Source organism: Rhincodon typus, chromosome 20 (genome assembly GCF_021869965.1).
Source record: "Rhincodon typus isolate 14 chromosome 20, sRhiTyp1.1, whole genome shotgun sequence".
NCBI classification, from domain to species: Eukaryota; Metazoa; Chordata; class Chondrichthyes; order Orectolobiformes; family Rhincodontidae; genus Rhincodon; species Rhincodon typus.
The window spans coordinates 38,863,064-38,887,641 of NC_063351.1; the positions used below are offsets into that span (position 1 = coordinate 38,863,064).

General features: G+C 41.7%; 1 protein-coding gene across 1 annotated transcript in view; it reads right to left on the bottom strand.

The window, feature by feature from the left end:
- Window positions 1–1,629: 1,629 nt before the first annotated feature.
- The window catches only part of rrp12 (ribosomal RNA processing 12 homolog), a 57,836-nt gene continuing 34,887 nt past the window's right edge, over window positions 1,630–24,578 (bottom strand). Inside the window, exons 23-34 of the mRNA XM_020512129.2 lie at window positions 22,171–22,276; window positions 21,831–21,938; window positions 21,247–21,404; window positions 19,065–19,156; window positions 12,249–12,404; window positions 10,689–10,855; window positions 7,219–7,326; window positions 6,678–6,727; window positions 6,222–6,297; window positions 2,328–2,401; window positions 2,063–2,145; window positions 1,630–1,884 (exon numbers count right to left, since the gene is read on the bottom strand). Coding sequence (XP_020367718.2) covers window positions 1,782–1,884; window positions 2,063–2,145; window positions 2,328–2,401; window positions 6,222–6,297; window positions 6,678–6,727; window positions 7,219–7,326; window positions 10,689–10,855; window positions 12,249–12,404; window positions 19,065–19,156; window positions 21,247–21,404; window positions 21,831–21,938; window positions 22,171–22,276 — 1,281 coding nt within the window. The 3' untranslated portion in view covers window positions 1,630–1,781. The remainder of the gene's footprint in view (window positions 1,885–2,062; window positions 2,146–2,327; window positions 2,402–6,221; window positions 6,298–6,677; window positions 6,728–7,218; window positions 7,327–10,688; window positions 10,856–12,248; window positions 12,405–19,064; window positions 19,157–21,246; window positions 21,405–21,830; window positions 21,939–22,170; window positions 22,277–24,578) is intronic.

The window sequence follows — 24,578 nt, forward strand, 5'->3', positions numbered from 1 at the left end:
AAGTGTGCAAGATAGTTTTGATTAATGGATGATGGAACCTCAACAAATGGTTCAGAATATGTTTTCTCTGTGCCTCCCAAAATTGGATAGGGTTAGATACCCTCATGTCTACCTTGATTCTGTGCTCCACACAGAGGTCTGTTCTCAATCAGAGAATCACAGTGCAGGAGACCATTTGGCCCTTTTATAGCTGCTTCAACTCTCGATCTCAGTATTATTTTCCTGCCATCTCCCCACAACCCTGCATACCGTTGAGGCATTCTATATTAAAATCAGCAAGATCCAGACAACAGTCAGAGTGACAAGTAGCAAGTAACATCTGTGGCACAACAGAGCCATGTAATGCCAGATTTAACCATCCCCATTTCACAAACAACTAATTGGATGGCCATCAGTTAATCCTCCACCATCAACGTACGGAAGTGTGCTGTCACCATCAGCTAATAAACTAATAGCACTGGCCACAAAAATACTGCCACAGGATAAGAATTCAGAAGTGAATAACTTACCTCCTAATTCCCCAAAGCTTTCCCACTACAAGACATGTCAGGAGTATTTAGAATACTCTTTACTTCCTGGATGGCAAAAAGGTCCAACACACAAGCTCAACATTACCCAGGACAAAGCAACTCTCTTGCTTACAGATTAAAAATCTATCTCAACCTTAGATATACTCAATTACCCAGCCTCTACAGCGTTCCACAGATTCAATACCCTCAGGTAAGAAATGCCTCTTCATCTCTATCTTAAATGGTCAACCCCTTACCCTCGACATTATGCCCGTTGGTGCGAGACTCTTCAATGAGGGAAACGTGTCAGCATCTACCTTGCCAAGCCCTCCCAGAAATCTTGTTTCATAAGGTCACCTCCCATTCTTCTCAACTCCAATGAGCACAGGCCCCACCTATTCAATCTCTCATAAGACAGGTCCTCCATACCTACTATCAACTGAGTGAACCTTCTCTGGAATGCTTCCAATGCCAGTTCATCTTTCCTTATGTAAAAGCACCAAACCTGTTCAGTGTTCCAGGTAACTGTTACCTTGCATATTTTTTAGTAAGACTTCCCTATTTTTATACTCCATTCCCTTTGAAGTAAAGGCCAATATTCCATTTGCCTTCCCTGTTACCTGCAGAACTTGTATGTTATTTGTGATTTATGAAGAAGCCTAAATCCCGCTGTGGCAGCTCTCTGCAGAGTTTCTCTTAAAATAATATTCAACTCCTCTATTCATCTTATCAAAATGCATAACCTCACACCTTCACACATTTTCCCTTTCACTTAACTAGTCTATATTCTCCTACAGACTCTGTGTTATCCTCACCACTCACTTATTTTTCTATTGTCTGCAAACTTGACTATTGCATGTTCATCTCCCCCTTGCAAGTCATTAATATATAAGTAATTGTGGCCCCAACTCCATATGTCGACTGACGTTCACATTATGGTAACTGAAAAGATTGCAGATGATTTTCTGAAAATCCAGGAGGAAGGTTGTTCTGGAAAGCAGTAGCCGCAGCCTGGACCTACACTTTACAAAATCACAACAACTTGAATTTCATGTCATATGTCATTCAATTGGATTTCTGAACCTTAACTGTGGGAGTTCAATGAAGGTTGCACTTAAAGGAAGGTGTGGAAGTCTTTAATATAATTCCATTAACAGAAAAATAAGACTAAGGATTTAAGGTTCTGAATCCAGGCATCAAAGACGACAAATTGGTAATAAGTCAGTCATTGAAGTCTCAAATAGTAGCAGCTTCTCCCAGTCAATCAAATCATCACAGCGTCTGTTTCTTCTTTCGTAATCTATGACCGGCCTCTGCCCCTTTCCGTGCAGCTTTAACCAGACCCTTGAACTGGCCACAAATCTTCGCCTTTTTCCTTTAGAGAAAAGAATATTTTTTAAAGAACAAAAATTTAAAGCTAGCAAGAATGAGAAATATTGCATCTGTACAAATCATTCTTTATGCTGATTGAACCAACAGTACATCATGACCTGCTGTGTTCACAGTCCTGTAATGAGCAGGAGCCCTCCCACCCAGCAGTAACAAAGCCTCACCTTCGATTCAGCTGTGATTTGTTAAGTGGGACATAAGCAAAAGGATCCAGCTTTCCTTTCCGTTTCACATCCCCTTGCCCTTTCTGAAGAAAGATGAGAATTTGTCAGATTTAATTTAAGTAGATGCTGAGGAAACGGAAAAATGAATAAAATTGTTTCAGAGAAAACAACAGATATTAAATCTAGCTTTGTCCCTTTGAGATTAACTACAATCACAGAGTAGCAGATATGGTTAATACAATAAGCACACAAGATTCACACTCACCGTTGATTTATACTCGGCACCATACTGTCTATTTCTCTTTGGAAGTATTTGCCTGTGAATTCCAGAACCTCCGGCTGAAACATTCACAAATGAGTAAAGGTGAGTTCGGGAGTAGGAGACAACACAGAAACAGGAAAAGAAAACAAACCTTCTCATGCCCACCCTTTCCCATCTCCCCTCTACTGATGGTCACTAACACCCACAAACACCTTTACTAGAAATTCAAATCCTTACTGCGCCTACCCCCTCCACCATGACCCACCCTGCAGACCTTCAAGTGTAACCTTACTCCTGTTTTATAAATCTACAATGGTGGGTTCTTTTTCAACTATACGTTTTTAATGAGATCTACCTCTTGATTAAACTTTAAAAATATAAAGCATAGGTACTAAGTTGGCCTGGAGCAGTGTTTTTTACAGCAGTAAGACTGTGCTATTTTCTGGATCTGTAGATTATTAAGGTGCAAAGATGGCCTTTAGTAAAGTGATGTGATCTTCTTGTCGGATGTGGGAAATTAGGGAGAGTTTCCATGTTATTGATAATTACATCTGCAGGAAGTGTGTTTGGTTGTGAATGCTATTGGACCACATGGATCAGTTGGAGCAGCAGTTAATGGCAATGAGGAATTTACAGGAGCTAGGGATATGATGGATGCAGGAAGGGAGAAAAACCAGAGATACAGAGATACAATCAGGTAGATAGGTTACCTCCAAAAAAGACAGGAGAGGAAGGCAGGTCGTGCAGGAGTCTCCTTTGGCTCTCCCCATCTCAACTCCAGCATCTGCAATTCCTACTAGCCCATCTCAAACGAGTATGCTGTTTTGGAAAATGTACGGGGTGATGGATTGTCAGGCGAATGTAGCACTGACAACCAGGTCTCTGATACTGAGACTGGCTGTACGGTAATGAGGAGTACGTCAGGTTCCAAGTGATCGATTGTGATAGGGGACTCTCTAGTCAGAGGCACAGATAGATGTTTCTATGACCAACGAGATTTCAGAATGGTGTGTTGCCTCCTGGGTGCCAAGATCAAAGATATCTCAGAGATGGTGCAGAATATTCTCAAAGGGGAGAAGGACCAGCAGGAGGTCATTTTACACATTGAAACTAATGACACAGGAAGAGAAAAGGATGAGATTCTGAGGAGAAAATGTACGAAGTTAGGCAGGAATTTAAGAAGGAGGTCCTTGAGGGTAGTAATATCTGGAATTACTCTCAGTGTCACGAGCTAGTGAGGCTAGGAATAGAAGAATAGAGCAGATGAATGTGTGGCTGAGGAGCTGGTGCAGGAGAGAAGGATTCACATTTTTGGGTCATTGGAATCCCTTCTGGGATAGAAATGGCCTGTATAAGGAGGATGGAATGCAACTAATTGGAAGGGGACTGACATACTGACACGGAGATTTGCTAGAGCTGGTTGGGAGTGGGGGCAAGGAGGGCGGAGTGGTGAGATCCAGGGAGAGAGTGAGGAAAGAGATCAGTCTGAAACCAGTACAGTTGGCAAAAGGAGCACTTCAGTCAGGAACAAAGCAGAGACTGAGGTAGGACTGATAAATTAAAGTGCATTTATTTCAATGCAATAGGCCTAACAGGTAAGGCAGATGAACCCAGGGCATGTTTGGGAACATGAGACTGAGATATTGTAGCGATTACAGAAATGTGGCTCAAGGATGGACAGGACTGGCAGCTTAATGTTCCAGGGTACAGATGATACAGGAAGGACAGAAAGAGGTGCAACACAGGAGGGGAAGTGGCATGTTTAAGTGGGGATAATATTATGGTTGTACATAGGGAGGATATTCCTGGGAATACATCCAGGGAAGTTATTTGAGTAGAACTGAGACGTAAGAAAGGGATGATCACCTTTTTGGGAACTGTACAATTGACCAGCCCCACCAAGAGTCAGTGGGAAATTTTAACCTTCCAAACGTAGACTAGGACTGCCATAATGTTAAGGATTTGGATGGAGAGGACGTCGTTAAGTGAGTACAACAAAATTTTCCGGTTCAGTATGTGGATGTACCCTCTAGAGAAGGTGCAAAACTTGACCTACTCTTGGGAAATAAGACTGGGCAGGTGACTGAGGTGTCAGTGGGGGAGCACTTTGGGCCAGTGACCATAATTCTTTTAGTTTTAAAGTAGTGACGGAAAAGGATAGACTGGATCTAAATATTAACGTTCTAAATTGGAGGAAGGCCAATTTTGACAGTATTAGGCAAGAACTGTCAGAAGTTGATTAGGGGCGGATGTTTGCAGGTGAAGGGACGGCTGGAAAATGGGAAGCCTTCAAAAACGAGATAATGAGAGACCAGACACAAGTGTGTTTCTGTTAGGGTGAAGGGCAAGGCTGGTAGGAGCAGGGAATGCTAGATGACTAGAGAAATTAAGGTTTTGGTCAAGAATAAGAAGGAAGCATATGTCAAGTATAGGCAGCAAGAAATCAAATCGAGTCCCTAGAAGCACAGAAGGGTAGTAGGAGTATACTTGACAGGGAAATCATGAGGGCAAAAGGGAGACATGAGATAACTCTTGCAAATAGGATTAAGGAGAATCCAAAGAGATTCTACAAATACATTAGGAACAAAAGACTAACTGGGGAGAAAATAGGGCCCTTATAGATCAGCAACGCCACCTATAGGTGGAACTGCAGGAGATGGGGGAGACACTAAATGAGTATGTTGCATCAGTGTGGAGAAGGAAATAGAAGATAGAGAATGTGGGGAAATAAATAGCAACATCTTAAAAATGTCCACATTACAGACGAGGTGGTGCTGAACGTCTTGAAACGCATACAGGTGAATAAATCCCCAGGTCCTGATCAGGTATACCCTAGAACTCTGTGGGAAACTAAAGGAATGATTGCTGGGCGCCATGCTGAGACATCTGTATCATCGCTTGGTACAGGTAAGGCGCCGGAAGACTGGAGGTTGGCTAACGTGGTGCCACTATTTAAGAAAGGTGGTAAGGAAAAGCCAGGGAACTAAAGACCAGTTAGCCTGACTTCGGTGGTGGGCAAGTTGTTGGAAGGAATCCTGAGGGACAAGATTTATAGTGTCATAGAGCAACACAGCACAGCAAGATCCCACTGCCAGCTTGAACTTTTACAATGGGTGGCACGGTGCCTCAGTGGTTAGCACTCCTGCCTCACAGCGCCAGAAACCCGGGTTCAATTCCACCCTCGGGCGACTGTGTGGAGGTTGCACATTCTCCCCCGTATCTGCATGGGTTTCCTTCCAGTCCAAAGATGTGCCAGCTAGGTGGATTGACCATGTTAAGTTGCCGTAGTGTTCAGGTATGTGTAGGTTAGGTGGGTTATAGGGGATTGAGTCTGGGTGGGAAGCTCTGAGGGTCAGTGTGGACTTGTTGGGCCGAAAGGCCTCTTTCCACACTGTAGGGATTGTATGATTCACCACTCCACACACAGCCCACCAGCTCTAACAGACCTTTTCAACCTGCCCACAAACTATTCCCTTTGAGATCAAAGATACTCCCACACTATAAAAGGCAGTACATCCTTTACTTAATGAACATGATTTAACACAATAATAAAACATGGAGAAGTATTTGGATTTTACTCTAGTTAAATAATACCAAAGTAAAAGATATCTCCTTGTGGTTGGATAGGAATTTGGCAGAGGAAGGAAAGTACTTAGTTGACACGATCCATGAAGAACAAACATGTACCTTCTTCCTGACGTGAAGACAACTTTTTTTTAAAATCGAACTGGAGACTGACCCATCTTTTCTATGATCCTCCATGTTATTAAATGACAGAATAGCCTTAATATGTCCTAGAGTGACACCAGCATAATTGAGCAAGAGCTGAGGGCGAGTGTGAATTGAATACCCTACACTGAGACATGGAAAGGGGCATAGAAAAAAAATTACACCTACCTTTATAGCATGAATCTGTCTGCATCTCTTCGTCGTCATCATCAGCAGTTTTAAACTTTCGTTTCTGTGCAGCTTTCTAGATGGACAAAATTTAAAAAGAAAAATCATTGACACTGGAATACAGAGTCAAATAAACCAAAAGCCAGAGGACAGATTGGGCAGGACAGAGGCTGGGGTTTTAGGAGATTGGGGTGGAGGAACAGAGGTTGGTGCATTGGGATAGGACAGCCAGAAGCTAGCAGTTGCAAAGTTAGACCAGGGGTGGGTCAGGGAAAAGCTAGCTGTGGTAGGAGAAATAGTGACAGGCTACATGAGGAGGTGCAGGGGTATTAATGAAAATCAGGGCTGCACCAGGGCAGGGTTTGATGATTAACTGCTAGATAAATGATGTTTATGGTCTCACTGTCACTGGGACATTGGTAACAAAGTTCTGATGAAATTAAGGCAAACACTCACAGTTTTCACACCAACTTCCTCCAAGATTTCATTTGCTTCATCTTCAGAGTCTGTTAACAGAGGAATTTCCAAATATCAGCATCAAGTTAACTTAAGAGAAACCAACTCAGTGGGAGACAATAGGGCATACACCACCACTCTAAGTGACAGTCATCCCATCTCAATGGAGACTCCTTGCCATTGAGAAACAATGCAGTTCCGTTCAAGAGCACAAGAACACTCCAGAACAGAAGATCCCATGTAGCAACCTCTTCCCTGTCCCCAAATAGAATATAAGCAACAGAATATGCAGAAAGAACTTCCTGCTGCATGTGCCGTGTCTCAAAGCCTCCAAATGACACTGAAAAATCTTCACTGGAGTTTGTTTGCAAAATTAGCAATGTACAGAATAACAAGCTGACTGGAAGGCATGCTTCGAGCCACCCTGACCAGAGGAAAAGTTGTAACAACTGGGGAGGTCTCTGGTTGAATTGATCAGAGGAGGAGGGCATCTTCATACTGGACTCCACGCAGAAACAGCAAAGATGCCCAGAACATTCACCTTTGAGTTGTTCATCCTTTGCCCCTTGACTGATTACCAATCGGCCATCTGACATCACTGGGAAATCGTGTTTAATGCTTGCTTTCTTCTTCATCTCTGGCTTAGTGGCTGCAAGAAAAATTAGTAATGATTGAATGAGGTGGAAGGAAAACTATCATTGCCAATTATGTTAGTAGGCAACTTATTTGCCCAATCATACTGCAAGATACTGGTAAATACATTTTCTTTCCTTTATTCATTCACAGGACAACAGTATTGCTGATCAGACAGCATTTATTGTCCATTCCTAATTGCTGGTAGAGAAGTTTAGAATCAACCACATTGCTGTTGGTCTGGAGTCACATGTAGGCCAGACCAGATAAGGATGGCAGCTTCCTTCCCTAAAGGACGTAAGTGAACCAGATGGGTTTTTCTGACAATCGACAATGGGATCATGGTCATTATTAGATTCTTAGTTCCAGATCCTTTATTGAATTCAAATTCCACCATCTGCCATGGCGGGATTCAAACCTAGGTCCCCAGAACATTATCTGGGTCTCTGGATTAGTAGTCCAGCATTCATACCACTAGACCATTGCCGCCCCTTGTACAAGGCATGAAACTGCGTTGCAACTATCACTGCTTAGATTGATTCAGTAACTGCAGCTTTCATTACCTCAAGGACTTTACAGGCAAATGTCAGTACTTGTGTAGTAAATCACATTATATTTAGTATGTGTAGAAATTAGTGGGTACTGTCAATAGATGTCATGCTGTGCTGAGTCACCATTTTTCCATGGAATTAAAGGGAATCTAGCAGCATGGATACAAACGTGGCTGAGTGACAGGAAACAATGTAAATATCAGCAGATGCTTTTCAGACTAGGCAAAGGTATAAAATGTAGCTCCCCGCGACAGTAGAATACTGTCCATTGCTTCTCTTGATCTGTATTAACAGCCTTGGGTGCCTGGGGTATGATTTCCAAATTTACAGATGACATGAAATTTGGAAGTACTGTGATCTGTGATGTGCACAGGGACAGAGTTCAAGTGGGCAAAGCAACCTGGAGGATTGGATGAACATGTGGCAGCTGAAATTTAATTCAGAGTAGTATGAAGTTACACATTTTGGCAGGGAGTATGAGAAAAGGTCAAATAAAGAGTACAGTTCTAAAGAGGGTTCAGGAGCAGTGGCGAGTACATGTACACAAATTGCTGAAGGTAACAGGAGGTTAGAGAGTGATTAATAAGTCAAACAAGATGCAGTGGTTGAAAAACAGAGAACATCAAGTCAAGATGAACGTCAAAAAAAAATGACCTGAAGGTTGATGTTTTTTTCTGTAAACAGTGTCACTAGTATCAGGAATGAGCTTCCCCAGTATACAGTAGAGGCAAGGTGTGGGAGTGGAACTAGCTGATTTGCATTTACAGAGAACCAGTATAGACATGATGGGCTGCATGACCTCCTCGGATAACCATTCTAAGAATCTTGTGACGGTTCTGGGAGTGGGAGCAAGGTCAAGAAGAAATTTAATTGAGTGGGAGACCAAAAATCAACTTACTGACAGTGGGATAAAACTAAAATATTACTTACAGGGACATTTGCAAGTCGGTTGAGTTTCCTGACAGGAAGCATTGCAAAGTTTTTTGTGTACATTTGTGCACTCTGTATGCTTAAAAAAAGGCAATCTGGCTAGAATTAACTTCTCCTTGCCAACTAAACTGTTTGCAAGTGAGAAATATGTATCTTCAAATTTCAAGCTGCATATAAGTGCTGTGCAGCAGTGAGGGCAGATGATTTACTGGTTTTTGAGTGAGTCGCTGCTGTTTTCTTCCTAGTGGTGGGGTTGAGGAGATGTTGTTCAATGATGCAATGATACAGATCAAGTAGAATCTTGATCAAGTAGAATCCCACTGCGGACACACAACAGGGAGACTGTCTGAGGGTGGGAGAGAGGGAGACTGGGGCAGAGTCTGGCTGAGGGAGGCAAGAAACATGGGGCCAGGAGGCTGGTCAGGGGAGGGAACAATCCTGGGAAGGGGAGAAAAATTGAGGAAAGGAGGGAGGGAGAAATGATAGGACAGGGAGGGTGGCCAAGTGAAGGAATAGTCCAGGGCAGGGAGGCAGACAGGGACAGAAGGCGAGGATGCAGGAACATAGGAGAGAGGGTAGGTCCTTGGATATTAAATGTTGTGGCCCTGTGGAGAGAGGGGAGAGGAATTTATGGGCACAGATGTGCAGAAAGAGAGGTTCTAAAGGATAGGTTCAATGATGTCTATGGTGAGGTCCTGCAGGTTGATCTGATGGTATTAGGAAGCAGAGCATACAGTGACCTTAAAAGGGGAAGTAAATTGTATTAGGGTTAATGGTAGATGTGTTTTCCCCAGGATGGGGGATTTAAAGACTAGGGGTCAAATTTTTAAGGTGAGAGAAGAGAGATTTAAAAAAGACATGAGGGGCAGTTTTTTTTTAAAACAGAGAGTGACTCGCATGCAGAATGAACTTCATGAGGAAGTGTGGATGTGGGCACAGTTACAACGTTTAAAAGACACTTTGCTAAATCCATGAATAGGAAAGGTTTGGACGGATATGGGCAAGCAGGCAGGTGAAACTAGTTTAGTTTGGAATTATGGTTGGACCAAAGAGTCTCTTTCCACGCTGTATGACTCAATGACACCTCACACATCGGCACTGGCACCAGCCCCTCAACTCTCAACAGCACAGTCAAGGCACTGTCTTTGAATGCAGACTGGTCCTGTACCCCCGGCAGTTACTGTATTAAAAACCTTCCCCACTTCGCCATTTCCTGCTTCCACAAGAAACACACAAATAGCAGATGTCAGCCATTTGTCCCTTTCAGCCTGACCTGCCAATCTACTAAATTATTTGTGTCGCAAATTCCACATTCAAATGTACCTCTGATAAGCTTTGATTCCCCTAACAAAAGTTGATCAACTCCATCTTAAATAAGGAAACCGATATTGCACAATATTCAAACTTCACTGATGCCCTGTATAACAAGCAGCATAACATCCTTACTTGTATGTTCCTCTCATCACAAAGATACATCTTATTAGCTTTCTTAATCACTTGCTCTACCCTGCACATTAATTTTTAGTGACTTAGGGACTACAACACCTAGATCACTTCAAACTTTGAAATCTGTTCTGTGTTTAAGTAATAGTGCTTTTTCATTCTTCCTGTCAAAGTGAACTTTACATTTTTCGACATTGTACTCCATCTGCCAGATTTTTGCTCACTCACACTGATCTGCATGCAAACTCCTCATGTCTTCTTCACAACATACTTTATCTATTTTTGTATAATTTCCCCCTTCCCTTCCTTCTGCCCTTTTAGGACTCTGAAGGAATGCAGACATAAGAGGATGAGGTGGGAAAGCACAGGTGAGCATGAACAGTAGCAATAGCCAATTTCACTGACAGCAGACTTGAGGGGTCAAATGGCATCTTTCTACAACTTGTATTCTTACCCAACACCCTCTGTGCCACTTTCTGATCCAGAAAATTGAGGGGTTCGTCAGCTTCCCCTTCCTTCAGCCAGGCAGAGCTCTTCTGGACAATTCGTTTCTTTGTCACTTTCTCTGTTTTCTCATTAACCTCTTCATCAGAATCAGTCTCAGCCAGAATCTCTTCAATACTGGAAAAAACATCATACCGACAAACTGAGCTTCACAGTTGCAAACCACTCAAGTTAGACTCGAAAAGACCAATACGCCATGTAATTAGATTCTGGGCAAATCAGGTTAGCATGTCGAGGTCTGACATGGAGATGATGTTTCCATGAGTAAGAGAGACCAAGACCCGAGGGCACAGCCTCAGAGTGAAAGGTCATTCCTTTAGAAATGAGATTAAGACAAATTTCTTCAGCCAGAGCATGGTGAATCTGTGGAACTCATTGCTGCAGAAAGCTGTGGAGGCCAAGTCATTCAGTGTATTTAAGACAGAGATAGATAGGTTTTTGATGAGTTAGGGGATCAAAGGGTTACAGGGATAAGGCAGCAGACGGGTTGAGAAATGTATCAGCCACAAACAAATAGTGGAGCAGACTCAAAGGGCTGATGGCCTAACTCTGTTCGTATATCTTATGGTCTTACATCAATGTGGCAATTGCATCAGCTATGTTGGTGACGATCACATTTCAAGAGTTAGAAGGTCGTGGATCCAAGCCATACTTGAGAAAGGAGGACAAAAATCTAAGATGATACCAAGGGAGCGCTGCCCTGTCAGAGGGTCAATAACAAGGTGATGCTGCATTGCTGGAACTATCCACATTTGAAATAGATGGTAAACAGAAGCCTTTGGCTCACTTGATGATAAATTATCTACTAGTTGTATATTAAAGAAGAGGAAGGGTATCTGAAAGAGTTTCACAGTCTAAGGGAGAGATGATAACATACTCCAACTCGAAACAGAATTATTTCACCACCCCAAAGTAAAACATGGTGCAAGTTTATACACAAGTGCGTGTGGCCACCTCTGAAGCTATTCTCAGTTCTAACATGATACCTTTTGACCGCATTAGTGAATTCTTGGTATTTAACCTCTCAAACATTAAAAAAATACTCCTTTTGCAGTTTGTAGGAGTTTAGTCTGTGGAAATTAGCAGCTACTGTGACTAGGCCTAAAGAGTTTTTAATTGGCTGTACAATACTTTGGGATGCCCTTGGGTTGTAAAAAGAGTCAGAGAGAGTTTGAGGTCATAGTTGTTACAGCATGTAAAAAGACCTTTCAGCTCATTGCATCCTCAATGGTCATCAAGCATGAATCTATCCGTTCTCATCCCTTTTTACTTGTCCTTGTAATCTGTGCTGTTTCAAGTGATCATCTAAATACTAGTTAAACATCTTGATGGCTCCTGCATCCATCACCCTTTTAGGCAGAGTTCCATTGTGGTATAATACTATTAACAGAAGTGCTGCAAAAATATAATTCTTTCTTTTACTAGCCCATGTGATGAAAAATACAGACCCATTGATCATCACAACTCTGCAGAGTGTCAAAAGTCATTCCTAGATTATTTTACTCCTCACCTGTCCCCATTCTGTTTTGGAGTTTCATCTTCGCTCTCTGAGCCACCCGCTGCTCGTTTCAGAGCTCGTTGCCTCTTATTCCGGGCCTCTGCTTTACGAATGTTGACAAGCACTCGATGGTATTCCTCTGGAGCCATACTGTCAATCATCTCAAATCTGAAGTATTGGTAAGAGGGATGTGGGTCAGAAGCACACCAAAAGAGAACAACAAACACAAGAAATTCACAATCTCAAATGTAGATTCTCAAAACAGAGAGCTAAGTGAATGAACAAGTAATTCGTAATGCGTAGCACCTAGTTCAGTATTTAACCAATAGTTGCAGGGAGCTCAGACACTCCAAGTTTCAATTTCACAACAGCCTAACAGATTGGCTTACTGAGGACTCTTCATAATTGGCTCTGGGTAAGCTAATCAAACAATACTACAATACCGACATCTATCTAACAAAAAAAAACAGGTAAATCCAACCAGAATAGCCTCCTTCTAACCATAAAAAAGTTACAGCACAGAAAGAAGCCATTCAGCCACTATGTCTGCACAAGTTGACTAAATTTGGTACTTATTCTTAATCTCACTTTCTAGCATCTGGTCTGCAGCCTTGCTGTTAGAGCACTTCTGGTGCTGATCCAGGTTCCTTTTAAATGAGTTGAGGGTTTCTGCCTCAATCACTAAACTCAGCAGTGAAGTTCAGACACCCACAACCCTCTGCGTGAAAGCAGCCCTCAAATCCTTCTGTTAATCACCTTAAATCTGTTCCCACTAATTACCAACCTCTCTGCCACAAGGAACAGATCCTTCCCATCCACGCCCTTCATTATTTTGTACACTTCAATTAAATCATCAGTCAGCATCCTCTGATTCATGGAAAACAGCCTTAGCCCCTATCCAATCTCTGCTCATACCTACAATTTTCAAGCCCTGGCAACATTCTTGTAAATCTCCTCTGAATTCTCTCTATAGCAATTATGTTCTTCCTGTAATGTCATGACTAGAACTGTACATAAAACGGCAGCAATAATCTAAAGGTGATTTGTACAGTTCCAGCATTACATCCCTGCTCTTGCATTCAATGCCTCATCCAATGAAGGAAAGCATCCATGTGACTTCTTTGCCACTTTATCTATGTCTTGTCACCGTCAGTGAACAATCACTCCAAAGTCTTTCACTTTCTTTCTCCTCTCATTACCCTCCCGTTTACTGAGTATTCCCTTAAGTTTGTTTGCCCTCACCAAATGCATGTGCTCGCACATTTCCAGACTGAATTCCATTTGCCACTTTTCCGCCCACTCAACCAAACCTCTGGTTTCAGTCGAAAGCATCTCTTCAATTTCAAAGTCCCAGCCAATTTTTGTTACCCGCAAATTTCCTAATCATGCCCTCCACTTTTAAGTATGAACCACAAACAGCAAGGGACCAAAACACTGAGCCCTGTAGAATACAACTGGAAAACACTTTCCACTCACAAAAGCAGCTGTCACCCATTACCATTTGATTTCTGTCAGTGAACTCATTTTCGATACAAGTCGTTACATTCCCTTATATTCCATGCACTTTAAATTTTCTGACCAGTCTGCCACACAGGACCTTATCAAAGGCTTTTCTAAGAGTCTTATAGACGTTTTCTGCACTACCAATAATCCTCTTTGCTAATTCCTCAAAAAAAATCAATGAAGCTAGTTAAACTTGATACTGCCTTAATAAAATCATGTAGATTAATCCATGCTTTCAGTAAATTACTCCTTTCCCTCAGTATTGATTACAGCAATTTGCCACTGCCAAGGTCAGACTCACCAGCCCAAAATTATTCAGCCTATCCTTCGCACCTTTTCTGAAGGACGGTACAATGTCAACAGACAGCCAAACCTCTGGTATCTTCTCTGTGTCGACTAAGGATTGGAAAATGATCAGAGTTCCTGCTATTCCCATCCTAGCTTCTTTGAACAGCCTAAGACATAATTCATTTGGCCCTAGTGATTTACCCACTTTCCAAGTCAGTCCCTACACCATTTCCTTTCTTTTGCTGTTTTTATTTTATCCTCTATTTCACACAGTTCCTCTTTAACTATAATGTCTGCATAATCTCTCTCCTCTGTGAAGACACAGGCAAAGTATTTATTAAGAACCTTCCCCAATCATCTGCATCCATGCACAAATTACTATGTACATCTCTCGATAGGCCCTCCCGTTCCTTAGTCATCCTCTTATTCATGTACTCAAAACTTCTTTGGATTATCCTTAATTTGATCAGCCAATGTTTTCATTTTTTTTTTCTTTCCCAGTTTACTCTTTCACTTATACCCTGTACTTTCCAAACTCCTCTAAGTTTTCTAAAGGAATACTTTTTTCAAGATTGTAAGCAGTTCTATTCTCCTGCTTTATCTTACCCTGTATGTTTCTGCATAACGAGGTGGCTCTTGACTTGGCAGTACCATCCTTTTTCTTTGTGGGGTCATGTTTACACTGTGACTGCAGAATCCCACTTTTAAACACTTTCAACTGATTCTGCCACAGACTTGCCTTCAAGTAGCTGTAATTAGTCCAGTTTTGCCAGATCAGCTTTGTAAAATTTACCTTCTCCAAATTTAGATTATTCCTGTTCTATCTTCATCCCTTTCCACAATGATGCTGAATCACCTGTATTTCCATCACCATTTTCAAAATGATTACTTACTGCTATTTCATCCACCTGCCCAGCTTCCGAAGACTAAATCTAGAATTGCACTCTGTCTTGTTGGGCTCATTATGTATTGGCTAAAATAGTTTTCTTGAATGCAATTCAATAATTTTGTGCTCTATGTTCATCATCATTGAATCCTTACAGTATGGAAACAGGCCCTTCAGCCCAACAAGTTCACAATGACCCTTAGAGCATCCCACCCAGACCCATCCCCCTATAACCCACCTAAGCTACACATCCCTCAACACTACAGGCAATTTGGCACGGTCAATCCACCCAGCCTGCACATCTTTGGACTGTGGGAGGAAACCAGAGCACCCGGAGGAAACCCACACAGACACGGGGAGAATGTGCAAACTCCACACAGACACTCGCCCGAGGGTAGAATCGAACCCGGGTTCCTGGCGCTGTGAGGCAGCAGTGCCAACCAATGTTCTTACACACCGTTCGTACACCTGCTGATATTTAGTTAGTTGAGTGTCCAACTATTACTACCCTATTGCTTTTCATTTAGAAACTTGACATCATATTTGCTCCTCCAACACTTGCCCATTATTTCAGGGTTGCCTATTAGTGCTTCTGTAATTTTTTCGTTTCTAACCTCAACACATATGGCTTTATTTGATGCTGCATTTAGTGCATCATTCCTTCTCAAAGCTGTAATCAATTCACTACTAATGCCACACCCAGCCCTTTGGTAGTCATTATATTTATCAACTATCAACATCTTTTCTCCCCCAGCACTCTACACCCCACCCCCCAACTACAGCATAAATGCTGCCACTTCCAGACTTCACTTCAGTTCTGATGAAGAGTCATCTAGGCTCAAAATGTTAGCTTGCTCTCACTCCATAGATGCTGTCTGACCACCTGTGATCTCCAGCATTTGTTCTTTTCAATATATTCATACAGCTGGTCAATGGTATTCAGTGATGTTCACATAACTGAATGTCAAAAGAAGATGGTTAGATTCTCTTGTCAAAGATGGTAACTACCTGGCAGCTTACAGGGAAAACATTACTTGTCACCAGTCAACCCAAGCCTGATGAGCAATCATCAGCAAAATCTGACCTAATGAGGAAGGAAAGGTCATTGTTGAAGCAGCAGAAAACAGTTTAGCCAAGGACACTACCCTGAGGAATTCCCACAGTGATGTTCTGAGATGGAGATGATTAACCTCCAACAACCTCAAACATCTTCCTTTGTGTCAGGTCTGACTCTTGAGCAGCAGACAGTTTTCCCTGATTCCCACTGACTCCAGTTTTGCCAGGACTCCTTGATGCCATACTTGGTCCAATGCTGCTTTGATATCAAGGGCAGCACTCTCACCTCCTCGATGGGAGTTCAGCCCAGTTCAAGTTTTGACCATGGTTGTGAAGAGGCTTGGAGCACTGGTGGAACCAAAGTGAATTGGTGAGCTAAGGAAGTGCTGCTTGATAGCACTTTGTTGATACTTTCCATCAGTTTCCTGATGATTGAGAGATTGATGGGGCAATAATTGACTGGATTGGATTTGCCCTGCATTTTTTTGTAAATGACACGCTTTTGCCGTTTTCCACATCACTGGGTAGGTACCAGTACTGTAGCTGCGCTGGTACAGCTTGGTTAGAGGCATTGCTAATTCTGGAGCACAAGTCCTCAAATAAAATGAGAACAGTGGGCCTGAACACGGCTAACAAGGGAAATTAAAGCTAGTATTAGATCAAAGGAAGGGGCTTAAAAATCAACAAAATAAAAAGCAACTGACCTACAGACTCAGAGCAGTTTAGATTTCAGTAAAGGTCAAAGGGATTGATCGGGATTGGGGTTGGGGTTGGGGTTGGGCTTGGGGGCGGGGGAACACAATATGCGGGACATATACCAATAGGACCTTTTACAAACAGTGTGTTAAGAGAAAAAGAATAGCAAAGACAAATGTAGATCCCTTGCAGCCAGAAACAGGAAATTATAATGAGAAAAGAGATGGCAGATCAATTAAATACATATTTTGGTTCTGTCTTCACACAGTAGGACACAAATAATGTCCCAAAAATGTTGTTAGAATGCAGGGAGTGGAAGGAACTGAAAGCGGTATTAGAAGGGAAATGGTGTTGGGAAATTGTTGGGATTAAAGGTCAATAAAACATCAGAGCTCAATAATCTATATCCCAAAGCACATAAGGAAATATGGCCCTAAAAACAACGGATGCATTGATAATCATCTTTCAAGTTCTACAGACTCTGTAATAGTTCGAATGGACTGGAGGGCAGCTAATGTAACCCCACTATTTAAAAAAGGTGAAGAGAGAAAATGGAATTATAGACTGGTTGGACTAACATCGGTAGTCAGTGAAAATGCTAGGGGTCCATTATAGAAGATTTAATAGCAGAGTGCTTGGAAACCAGGATAGGATCTGACAGTCAGCATGGATTTTTGAAAGGGAAACCATGCTTGACAAATCTACTGAAATTTTTCATGGATGTAACTAGTAGAGTTGATGGGGGAGGGCAGTGAATGTGGTTTACTGGAACTTTCAGAAGGCTTTCAATAAGGTCCCACATAAAAGAGATCAGCATGTAAGATTAAAGCACATGGGACTGGGATAAAGTACTGACACAGACAGAGAACTGGTAGGATACAAAAAACTGGAATAAATGAATAGGGCTTTGGACTGTGTTTCCTGTGAGAAGGAATTTGGCTGTTGACGCAACAGCTTGAAGATTTGAAAGCTCCCTGCGGAATCACCCATGATCATCAACCTGAAATTCAGAGAACACGGCATGGGTGAGAATACGGGCAGCACGGTGGCTCAGTGGTTAGCACTGCTGCCTCACAGCGCCAGGGACCCGGGTTCGATTCCATCCTCGGACGACTGGTTTCCCCAATGTAGAGGAGGCCACATCAGGAACAGCGGATACAGTATACCACATTACCAGATGTCCAGGTGAACATCTGTTTGATGTGGAAGGTTTTCTTGGGGCCTGGAAAGGGGGTGGGGGGGGGAGGTGTAGGGGCAGAAATGTAGAGATGCTTTAGTGTGACTTGGATAAGTTGAATAAGTGGGCAAATGCATGGTAGGTGGGATATAATATGGATAAATGTGGTGGTTTCCATTTTGTAGCAAAAACAGGAAGGCACATTGTTTGAACAATGATAGGTTGGGAAAGGGAAGGTGCAATGAGACCTAGGATCCTTATACGCCAGTCACTAGAAGTAAGCATGCAGGTGCAACAGGTATGGCAAATGGTATATTAGCCTTCATGGCAAGAGAATGCCAGTACAGGACCAGGGAATGTCTTACTTCAACTGTGAAGGGCCTTGCTAAGACTGCATTTTGGATGAATTTGGTCTCCCTGTCAGGGTAAACATGTTCTGGAAATGGAGAAAATGCAGACTGATTCCTGAGATGATAGGACGGAAATATAGAGAGAAATTAGATTGGTTAGATCTATATTCACTGGAGTTCAGAAAAATTATGTGGGGTTAGATCTTATAGAAAACTATAAAATTCTAACAGGACTGGACAGGGTGAATACAGGAAGGATGTGACCGATGACAAGGAATCCAGATCTAGGGGTCATAGTTTTAGGATATGAGCCAAGGCATTTAGAACAGAGAGGAGGAGAAATTTCTATACCCAGAGAGTGGTAAGCCACAGAAAGCAGTTGAGGCCAAATCACTGAATGGTTTTAAGAAGGAATTAGATATAGTTTTAAGATCAAAGGAAATGGGAAGAAAGCAGGAACGAGGTACTGAATCAGACGATCTGCCATGATCATGTCAAATGGTGGAACAGACTTCAAGGGCCAAGTGGCCTAATCCCCCTCCTATATTCCATGTTACATTTTACTATTGTTGGAATGTCGTCAGGGCCGATAAAGACATTGCAGTATTGGAGCCTTGTTTGAAGGCTAGGTAATTTAATGCTGGAAACATCAAGAGGAGATGGCCAAGATAGATTGTCCACTTAGCACTTTTGACGGAAAGAAGATACAAATGCCTCAGACTTGCCTTTTGCACTGATCTGCTGGGCTCCTCCACTGTGGACACCTCCTGTTCATTGCTCAACTGTCCACCACCAATCATATGGCCAATGTGAAACTACATTCAGCTCTGCCTGCAGCGAAAATGTTCCTGTAATTACGGCTCTGCACTTACCCAAACTTGCGTATGAATTTTGTGAAGATATTTTTCAATTTTACACGGAAATGCCGTCTCATATCATCCCGCATATTGCCAATACTCTCCATCTGCCAATACAAAAGCAATATGAAAAAAGGCTTTTACACACAATGAGTAGTCAGGGTCTGGAATTCCCTGCCTGGGAGTATGGTGGAGGCAGGCATAATTGGTGCATTTAGAAGACAGCTAGACAGTTAATTTGAGAAAGAAGAACATGATGGCTTAAGGGGAGACGGCAGGAGAATAGAACTAGGTGAACTGTTCATTTGGATCGTTAGTACAAACAATGTGCTGAATGGCTTTCTGTGCAAATAAAATTCCTATGAAAGAAACAGAATTCAGTAGAAATGGATGAGAGAAAAGTGGAGGGAAAGGAAGAAGAGCAATAATGGAGTGGAAGGATGAGAGGGAGGCAGAAAAGGGAAGACAAAGAGGTGTAGGCCATTTGGCTCTTAAGCCTTCACCAACTAAATTCAACTCTTTGCTCCAGCTCATCATAACCCTCAATTCCCCGATATTTCAAAAATCTACATGCCTCTAGGACTGATACTTGTGGTACTTCAATAGTTACATCTTTCCAAGCTGGAAAGAATCCATTAATCCCAACTATCTTCTGTGTTAACCAATCCTCAGTCCCTGCTAACACATTAACCTTGATACCAGGAGCACCTCTCTTGCAATAACGTTTTATGTGGCACCTTATCAAATGCCTTCTGAAAACCCAAATACACCACATCTATTAGTTCATCTCTATCAAATCTGCTTGTTATATCCTCATCCTGGCAAATTTGTCAAACATGATTTCTCTTTCACAAAACCATACTGACTCTGTTTGATTGCATTAAGATTTTCTAAATAGCCTGCTATTTCTTCCCGAATAATGGACTCTAGCATTTCCCAATGACAGATGTTAGGTTAACTGGCCTATAGTTAACTTCTTCCTGTCTCTCTCCTATCTTGCACAGGGGTGTCACGTTTGTGGCCTTCCAATCTGTTGGAACATTCCTGAATCAAGTTGAGCTCCAGATTATTTCAACCAATACCTCCATAAACTGTGCAGCCACTTCCTTGATAACTCAGATACAGGCCGTCAGGTCCTAGGGACTTGTCTGCCTTTTGTCCCATTAGTTTATCAACTACATTTTTTCCTCATGATGGAGGCTTTAAAAAAATCTTTCCTCCCATTAGACCTTGCTTATTTATTGTCTTTGGGATATTTATGGTGTCCCCCAATATGAACACCAATGCAAAATACTGGTTTAATTATCTGCAATTTCCCTGTTCCCCATTATTAATTCCACCAGTTGCATCTTCCAAGGGTCCCGCACTCACTTTCAACTACTCTCTTTTTATATACTTGTAGAAGCTATTGCTGTTTGCTTTTATATTTCTTGCCAATTTACTTTCATAATCAATTTTATGCTTTTTTATAGCTTTTAATCATTTGTTGCTTGTTCTTAAAAAATACCAATTGTCTGATCTACAACTAGTTTGCACAACTTTGTATGTCTTTTTTTCAAATGAATACTCTCCTCGATTGCCTTTGTTCACCACAAGTGGTCATTCTTCCAGTCATCCTTTTTCACCAGTAATTTTTTTTTTTTTTTTTTTTTTTTTTTTTTTAAGTGTTTTATGAAATAACTGCTTAAATGTCTGCCACTGATCATCCATTGACTATCTCCATGATCTATTTTCTCAGCCAGTTTAAAGAACTCTTTCTTTATGGCTCTGTATTTGCTCCTCAGAAGTTGAGACCAGAGCTGCTCTCCCTTAAGCCGTATTTGAAATTCTATGTTGTGATTGTTAACCCCACCAAGGATCCTTATATACAAGACCTCTTATAAATCCATCGTCATCACACATTTCTAGATCTAAATTAGCCTGTTCTGGGTAGGTTCCATAATGCACTGCTCTAAAAAACAATCCCAGACGCACTCAGCAAATACACCTTCCATGTTACTCTTGCGCATATAGTTTGACTGGGAGAGTGGGGCAAGGGCAGCTAGAGATGCAGGATGAGGGAGGCTAAGAATACAGTTTCTTTCATCTGCAATCACTAGTCCTTGGAATAGCAACACCACACAGTTGGGAATTGGGGACGCTGTTATGCTGCCAGGGCACTGCAAGTGTGATTACAGCTTTGACTAGTATTACTCACCAGGACCTGCAGCTGCTGAGCCAGAACCTTCGTATCCATGATGAACAGAATAACTTTGATAAAACTCAGAGCCGATTTGATAACATCACGTGTTTTGGACTGCAGCAGGAGGCAGATGTTTTGAAGCAGCTGTTCAATAGTGGAAATGTCCATTTGATCTGAGGGCAAGAGGGAGAAAATCAGAATCATTTGTCCCTGTGGGTTCGAGCTCCAACAGATCCTGCTGATGGCCACTTCCTTTGGCTCTTTTCCATTTCCCCAAGAAGTGTCCTACACAGTGGTATCTACCGAATTCTCTCAATCCAACATTCCCTGCTGTTCCAAGAAAGATTGGTTCAACAAGCCACACAAATGAACATTTCACACTGCATCCAAGACTAATCATGTTTCAAGGAGCACGATGCACAAGACAGATCCACTGACTGGACCATTCCAACATAGAAAATAACACAGTTAAGCAGGAACATAATGGTCTCACATTTTTACAGATGACTGACAAACTTCACTCACTGATACTCAAGAATAGGAGGGAAGGATTCAGATATATTGGCTTCAGCTAAATCTTTACATTTCTCATTCTGTACCTTTGAATTCAAACACGAGCCGAGTGAGTGCAAGAACGGTGCAGCTGATCATTGTAACGGATCCGGTTAAACCAGCATATACTAATGCCAGGTACTGGCCAACAGCCTCTACAAAATAAACACAGCTTATTAGGAATTTTACACTCATGTTTCTCTTTCTTTTGGTCCCTCAAGAATACTGACAAGATACATCAGTGTGCTTGGGGAATGTTCCACAATACCATGACCCCAACTGGCCCATAGTCCAGCAAATACCGCACATCTAATTAACATAAATTTAAGAACCAAGGCAGAAATGGTTTACTACTAGGGATGGATGAGACCAAGGATACAAACTCACCTCTTGAGTCTTCATAGAACCTCAAAAAGGCCCGTCCGAACTCAACTAATAAGGTGTAGCCATTTCTACGAGCTCCAATGGAGACCTCTTTCATGCAGATTATAACCTTCAGATTAAAAAGTTTTCTGAATTAATTCCATGACATGTCAACAATCAACATCGTGAAATAACAATCCGTACAACGGTGCATAGGGCCAGTCTTAATATTACTGCATTCCTGAAATTCAACTTGGATTCCTACATTATGACACGGAACTGTCTCTGCTCAAGCAAATGGGTTTCTCTCTGATTCAGTTAGTTCTACTTTAGCCACACTAAAAAATTACATAAAATTTACACTGCAGAAACAGGCCAGTAGGCCCAATCAGTATGGGCTGGAATTCATGCATCACTTGAATCTCTTTCCATCCTTCCTCACTTAAAATGACTATGACCCTTCATTCCTTTGTACCTTCTCATCTTCCTTGAAAAGTATTTATTTTACTGGCATTAACATTTCCTTGTGATAATGAGGACCATATTCTCAGCACTCATTTGTAAATATATATCTACTTTATCAAAGCCTTACATCATTTTTCTATACATTTCTCTTTCAAGGGAAAGAGAGAGACATTTTAGTTCTCAAAATTATTTGCATCCTAGCCAATATCCCTACTATTTTTATAATTAAAAAGATTAGATTGTGCACAACAGCTCAAATGTGGGCTGACTAACGCTTGATACAAGTTTAGCAGAACTTGTTTTCAGAAATAAACCCAAAGGGCTTGGTTTGCTTTCAATAGTCTTGCTATTTCCAATGATTTGTGCATTTGTACTCCTGATCCCTTTGTTGCCGTGTATTCTTATCATACCACACCTATTCGTTGTCATACAGAAACTTAGAAATTGAATTTTCATTTCCAAAGTTTAAATTATTAATTGTGAACTGCAGTGATTCTGTCACTGATTCCTGTACGGCTTCACTTTCTGCCTACTGCCACTTGAAACAGTCATTCTTTATCCTCCTTGCTCTTTTGGTCCTGCAGCTAGCTAAATGATAATATTGTTATTTGTCTCCTGACTCCACCATTAATCATTAAGCTATTGTACACATTTTATCAAAGAAAATTCAGGTAAATTGTATTTACCACATAATCCATGTGTACTGCGTCACCTGTTCGAAGAATTTAATGAGGTCGATCAAGCAAGATTTTTCCATCTGATATTTATGCTCACTATTTATCACATTATTTTCCATTTCTCAATTTTCTATTCTCTACTTTTGTAGGGAGTCCATTAGCTCTCCAAAGATGGGCTCTCTCTTTTCCAAAACACAGGTAAAACATGGGCTATCAACCAGTGCTCTGCACTACTTTTCTAACGAACTATTAAGTAGGTACAAGAGTACCTCTGCCATCTCCTCCTTTAAAGAGTTTTACTTCTTAATTACGACTATTTTGTTCACTCATTAATTTTTTCATGGGATATAGGCATTGCTAGGCCACCATTTAGTACCCATTCCCAATTGTCCCTGGGAAGGTGGGTTATGGTGCCTTCTTAAATTGCTGCAGTCCAGATGGTCAATATATATCTTCTGAATTCTCTGTTGGATTTCTTGTTGAATATACTAGCTATTTTCTAATAAACATGTTCAGAGTGTAATTACACACTTTTTGAGCACGTGGGGCTTGAACCTGGCCCTTCTGGCCTACAGATAAGGACACTACCACTGCGCCACAAAAGGCCTTTGTTGACTTTTCATTCAGGGCAGCTCATTGTAATTTTCCCATAAGAGCAAACATTCTTTGTGTCTGCTCTAACAAAATAAACTTTCATAATGTTAAGGACTTCTATTAGATCACCTTTGGCCTTCTCTTTTCAACAAAAAGAGACCAAGGCTGTTTATACATTTCCAGTGCATACAACCTTACAGTTCTAGCATAACGGTTGCCAGTCTTTAAGTTAGCAACAGAGACAGCACCAAGTACAACCTACAACCATAGTTTATTTCTTATGATTTTGGTTCCTGGGGTTGTGGGGGGGACGGCGGGATCTTAATACTGACAACAGGGGAGTCTCTGCTCCTCATAGCACATCTCACAGGATGTTCTCAGACTGTACTTCCCAAACTGCAGCTCATGAGCCCAGGGCATTCATGAGCTGCTGGGGTAGCAAAGGCTGCCATGAAGCTCCAACAAGGCTTCTGAGGTTCCTTTAAATTCCAACTATTTTTTATTGGTGAGAGTGACGTAACAGACCTGCTCCCTGCCTCAAGAAGATATGATTTTCAAAATCCCTAAAGATGAAAGCCCTGATCTCTCAGCAAAGTCGTGGCAATTTTCATGCCTCAAAATTGGGTCACAGTTGGAAAAGGTTTGGGATGCAACACACTCCAACTGGGGAATGCTTCAACTTAAAACACAATACCC